Source organism: Atta colombica, unplaced genomic scaffold (assembly GCF_001594045.1).
Source record: "Atta colombica isolate Treedump-2 unplaced genomic scaffold, Acol1.0 scaffold126, whole genome shotgun sequence".
NCBI lineage: Eukaryota > Metazoa > Arthropoda > Insecta > Hymenoptera > Formicidae > Atta > Atta colombica.
The window spans coordinates 5,117,619-5,122,617 of record NW_017259213.1 but is presented as its reverse complement, the minus strand read 5'-3'; the positions used below and the strand labels follow the sequence as shown (position 1 = coordinate 5,122,617).

Genomic DNA, 4,999 nt, shown 5'->3' with positions numbered 1-4,999 from the left:
TATATGCATATATAAGAATATTTAAATTTTTTTTAAATTATACCTTTTTTGGTAATTATACCTATGTCACAGTTGCATTACGCGTGTAATCCAAAGATGAGCAGCGACAATTGCAAGACGTTACGGGACATTCAGTATGTTGTCTGAAACATAGCGGTACAGAAATTAATAATACCGTCGTTGCAAATTTAGTGCAACATATGTTTTACATTTACATCTTTCAATATCGACTTTTGATTATATATTTTATATATTGATTATATATATATTTTATTTGCGCACAGTTTAAGGAACTGAGAAATGTATACAAATATTCATATAGAAAATGACTGCTTTTCTTGTAGGAGACACGAATGTCGTTCTATTTTTGTTTTCCATGAAATACAACGAAGAATAGAACAATGTTTGTGTCATCTGAGTCTCCTAAAAAAAAAGCAACCATCATTAAGCAGTAAAATTTCAGTTTGAATAAGATACTTTTCATTTATTTACATTATTCAAATATCGGCTGATTTTCACTTATATTTTATTAACTAACATATATTTATAACAAATGCAATCTTGTATCCTTACCGAAACCATTGAGCTATATGTTCGCTATGTCCTCCATGTTTACATGTTAGACACCATGAAAACCAGCTATTAAATTCCGTAAGCTTAGCATTGCATTCCTCGTTCCTGGTACCACCAGGACTTGGAGCTGTTTGCAGTCCGCTAACGGTGCCTATGTGCATCAAGCATATTGCGCAACGTGGCAAAGGTTTGCGACAATTTGGACAAGCCGTCATCTATAAAAGATATTAAAAAAAAGTTCTATACCATCAAGAAATCCGAGATCTGATAAATATATTAATGATTGATCATACGAAAATCTAGCTTAAGAATAGAAATGTACCTTTAATTTGTTAGGCGTACTGCCTAATCTACCAAATGGGACTCTCGTCCTACTCAGTCCTTGCATGGAAGCAGATATACTTTTGCCGCAAAAGTGACAAGATATATGTATTTGTTGTGGCGGTCTTTCTTGTGGTGTCGAGGATCTCATGACAATATCAAATTTAGCTCTTTGAAACCATAATTTCCACGCGTTCAAAAGATGTCTGTAACTATAACAGCAACATGCAAAATCAAAAGCTTGATCATTCGAAATTTATAAAAGAACCAATGCGTAACTCTATATGACAACAATCGACTTATAATCTGTAGATATGGAATTCAATTTCGATTCTCATCTCATGTGTGTGTGTATTTGTACAAAGGATTGAAAAATTGAAGATTTTAAGCAGAAGAAAGAAAGAATAATATAACCTGTTTTGAGAATAATTCAAGAAAATATTTACAAAAGAAACTTGTTGTAATACCTCGTAATCCATACTTGAACTTGATTCTCTTGAAGCAATTTAGGCGGAAAAGTTCTAATAGCAATAAGAGTACAACTCTGAACATCTGAGGTAATTTCCAAGTATTTACTCAATAACTGTATACTTTCTATACTAACACCTAAAGCGCGACAATACATTACAAATGAGCACATAGTTAACATTAAATTCATAAAAATAGAAAACATATTTTCGTAACCTGTAACTAAGAAGCCCGCTAGATCTCCATCTTCAATTATCTTCTCGGTCAATTTTTTCAAATATTCATGCAGTTTATTATCCGATAAGAACATGAGAGCAAATGCTACTCGATCTTCGACAGCCATGCCATTTTCATTCTATAATTCGAACTTATTAGGCGCCTTACATCAATCTCATTAAATCTTGATTCGCATATATTCGCATACTTACAAGTACACTTTCATAGAAATCGTTATCGGCGGTCAAAAAACCAAATGTTGCTCTTAAATAAGGATCTGATAATTGAGATTTAGATTTTTGACACGACTCTCTCCATAATGTAGTACTTTCTTCAGAGAAACCTGACAATGCCATAGCTACCATATTTAGAATAGCCGTTTGTTTCTTACTGGCACCTCGGTTTAAGATATCTATAGCTTGCCTTAGGCAGAGATTAAATACTGCAAACGCGGCTGCTTTCGCATATGCGCCTTCCTTCTCTAACTTCTCCAGATACGCATTATCATATGCCGTATTGGTCTCTCTGTCAAATCGCAAACCGCACAGAAGAAGACATCTTTCTCTGTCCGGTGATCTGTGATTGGTATTGATCAAAATTACATTAGGTGTAAACACCCATACTTTTTCAACATTTGTATGCACTCTAATTATACCTGTAAACTTTTGTCATATAACCAGTACCTATATCCGTCCACGGACGATGAATCACTTCTGTTTTTAAACCATTAATTGAATTTTGCTGATCCAATTTCAAAATTGTCCTATGTAAAAATTGGAGGCATTATGTTTACATATATACTTCTAAATATAAGGCATTGTAATTTTACCTCACACCGGGATGCTTAGTATCAGGACTCTGTACAGTGCCGTCTTCTACTAAAGAACGACTAAGGTATAACCATTGCCATAAATTCTTTAAAGTTTCGTTCTCGGCTATATCACCATTGTGAGCTAACTCCGGCTGTAACATACACATATAAATTTACACTGGTTAAATATTATTGATAATAAAATTAAAGAAAAAGAGGCTTATATAAACTAAAAGCAAAATAAAAATTGATTAAAGTTCAAGAAATTGTTTTTATTAACTTTATCTACTTACAAGCAAGCCATATTCGAACATAGCACGCCTTTTAGTTAAAACCGAGATATCCTCTAATTCCTTATAAACGCTATCTTCACTATGTATATATTTAAATGATTTAAAAGCGCAATTCCACATAAGGCATGACCGAGCAGACCAATTGAGCGTTATTCTCTCAGATACAGTATAATCGGTTACACCTGAGTAATAAGAATATTATAATAATCTTAAACAAAATTGAAGGATTATATTGTAATATAAAATATCATCAAATACCTTGCAGTGATATTGCCAACAATCGATTCTCATCAGTCGGATGCCATGAAAAACTTACGGGACTGTGCCATGGTGGTAGAACCACTCTTTCTAAAACACCAGGCTCAGTATCTTCAGCTCCACAATACTGAATATCAAATAGATGCAAGCCAACTGCAAAATAAATGCATTTCTTCTTTTGTTTTTCTTTTTATCACTAACAGCTCACTTTTGAAAATGTTTAACATTAATTTTTAAAAACTATGTATAAATTGTAGAAATATAGTTTAAAACTACATATACCTGAATCTTTTTGTAATGTACCAATTAAATTTCGTCTAGTGGGACACCACAATACCTTTGTAACATGCCGTAGCGGCATTATAGTAACGATCGGTTTCTCAAAACATCGAGTGTCCCAAATTGTTATCAGATTGTCAACGTGTGAAAGTAGCTGATAATTATTATGGGGATTAACCGACAAATTATATATTGCTTTTGTAGGAGTAACGTTTACCACCTTTGCAGAATCTAAAAAAATTTTTTAAATATTTACAAATTGTACGTTAACAAATTGCCAATTGTATCTTTTAAAAGCGTACCTCTGAAATCTATAACTTTCAATTGTTTGTTATTAACTCCGAGGGCCAAACATCTTGGTTCATGTTTGAACCAAGCGGCGGAATGTACAGTCTCTGATATGCCAGCTTCTATTATTGGCCGTTCCGAACCTTTTGGACAATGGTGCACATCCCAAAGCAACACAGAGTGCTCCTTGCTGTGTTTGTCCAGACCTGACATGATCAGGTGAGTATCCACAGGATTCCAGGCAACAACATTGCATGATCGCATATATTTTGGGACTGAAATTTCATATAGATTAGAAAGATTAAGTAATGTATCGTCGAGATGTAATATCGCTCAATAACAATGTAACATAATGATCTCTACAAAACTCTCTGCCCACCAAGCCCTGGTAATCAAATTCTGGCGGGCTAAGGGTACTAAGGACTATCTTTCCATTCGCGTGACCACTGGCTACGATTTCTAGCTCCGGTTGTGGATATATATCAACACATTTCGCATAACTGTTGATGGTAATTGAACAGACCAGCTCGGCAATGGAATGCTCCGAAATCTGCAGATCTGCATTAAAGAGAACATTATATATGTTACATTCAAAGTGTTAACTCAGTGAATGTACTTACTGTTGTCTGCTGTAATGCTCAATGTATACATTCGCTACACTTAAATATATAGATTGACTAAGTATATATATTTACTAAAGTTAACACTTTAACTGTGACATATATATTATATATATTATATATTTATTTTTAAAAGTATATATATATTTATATATTTTTTTTTAAACATGAACTTAGTGTATATCTGCAATAAACTTACAAGTTTGATCGTCCCGCACGCTATTCTCACGCGGTCCGATCTCGTAAAGATTCAATAACGCATCGCTGTCCCATGTGATAAATCGGTCCGAGTGAAAGGGGGACCACAGCACGTCCCATTTAGGGCGGCTCATCGTTCACTCTGCCTCGTTCACGCTTCTGTCATAAAGTCATGAAACATCGCGTTATTTTGCATCCGCCAACATCGTATACCCAATGTTGAGACGAAACGTTCAATATGCACGGCACCTATAGTAACTGTAATTCTGTCGCGCAATATCCATCCAGTCTGTCGAAATGTCAAAGAAACGTCCGTATTATCCTCTGCCACGTTTGTATGATTATCCGTACCTTTTAAAACATGCCCTTTGAATGTTTACATTTATCATGCCTCCCTTTCCTCCGACTCCTCTCGCGGAGAAATCAACTTTTTACCCCACTTTGCCCCTCTGCTTCCATCTGCCCGGCTGTGACCGACGACACTCTGACGTTCTGCAACAATCTGACAACTCTAATCACCAAGTCTGTTCACGTTGCTCGTTTACTTTTCTAATTCCATGTTCAGCATCTTGGGTCGATTGTATATCTTCAAATGAGATGAAAATTACAAAAGTGAACAAATTCACTAGAGTATTCATAATTTAATTGGTCAATACTTAGTAACCTTTGCTCAT

The 4,999-nt window shown here is 34.8% G+C and overlaps 1 protein-coding gene across 6 annotated transcripts in view; it reads right to left on the bottom strand.

Moving 5' to 3' along the window:
- Positions 1 to 4,842, bottom strand: part of LOC108684167 (WD repeat-containing protein mio-B) — a 5,005-nt gene extending 163 nt beyond the window's left edge. The window contains exons 1-14 of one of the 6 annotated variants that reach the window (XM_018188316.1): positions 4,327 to 4,842; positions 3,871 to 4,065; positions 3,522 to 3,782; positions 3,223 to 3,450; positions 2,941 to 3,093; positions 2,683 to 2,864; positions 2,408 to 2,541; positions 2,234 to 2,341; positions 1,791 to 2,154; positions 1,579 to 1,717; positions 1,362 to 1,500; positions 896 to 1,106; positions 574 to 788; positions 44 to 143 (exon numbers count right to left, since the gene is read on the bottom strand). In XM_018188316.1, coding sequence (XP_018043805.1) covers positions 62 to 143; positions 574 to 788; positions 896 to 1,106; positions 1,362 to 1,500; positions 1,579 to 1,717; positions 1,791 to 2,154; positions 2,234 to 2,341; positions 2,408 to 2,541; positions 2,683 to 2,864; positions 2,941 to 3,093; positions 3,223 to 3,450; positions 3,522 to 3,782; positions 3,871 to 4,065; positions 4,327 to 4,459 — 2,544 coding nt within the window. In that variant the 5' untranslated portion in view covers positions 4,460 to 4,842 and the 3' untranslated portion in view covers positions 44 to 61. Of the gene's footprint in view, positions 1 to 43; positions 144 to 249; positions 424 to 573; positions 789 to 895; positions 1,107 to 1,361; positions 1,718 to 1,790; positions 2,155 to 2,233; positions 2,342 to 2,407; positions 2,542 to 2,682; positions 2,865 to 2,940; positions 3,094 to 3,222; positions 3,451 to 3,521; positions 3,783 to 3,870; positions 4,066 to 4,326 lie in introns of those variants that run through there. The other 5 variants (XM_018188314.1, XM_018188311.1, XM_018188313.1 and 2 more) reach the window with 5 other exon arrangements.
- Between the last annotated feature and the right edge of the window lie 157 nt (positions 4,843 to 4,999).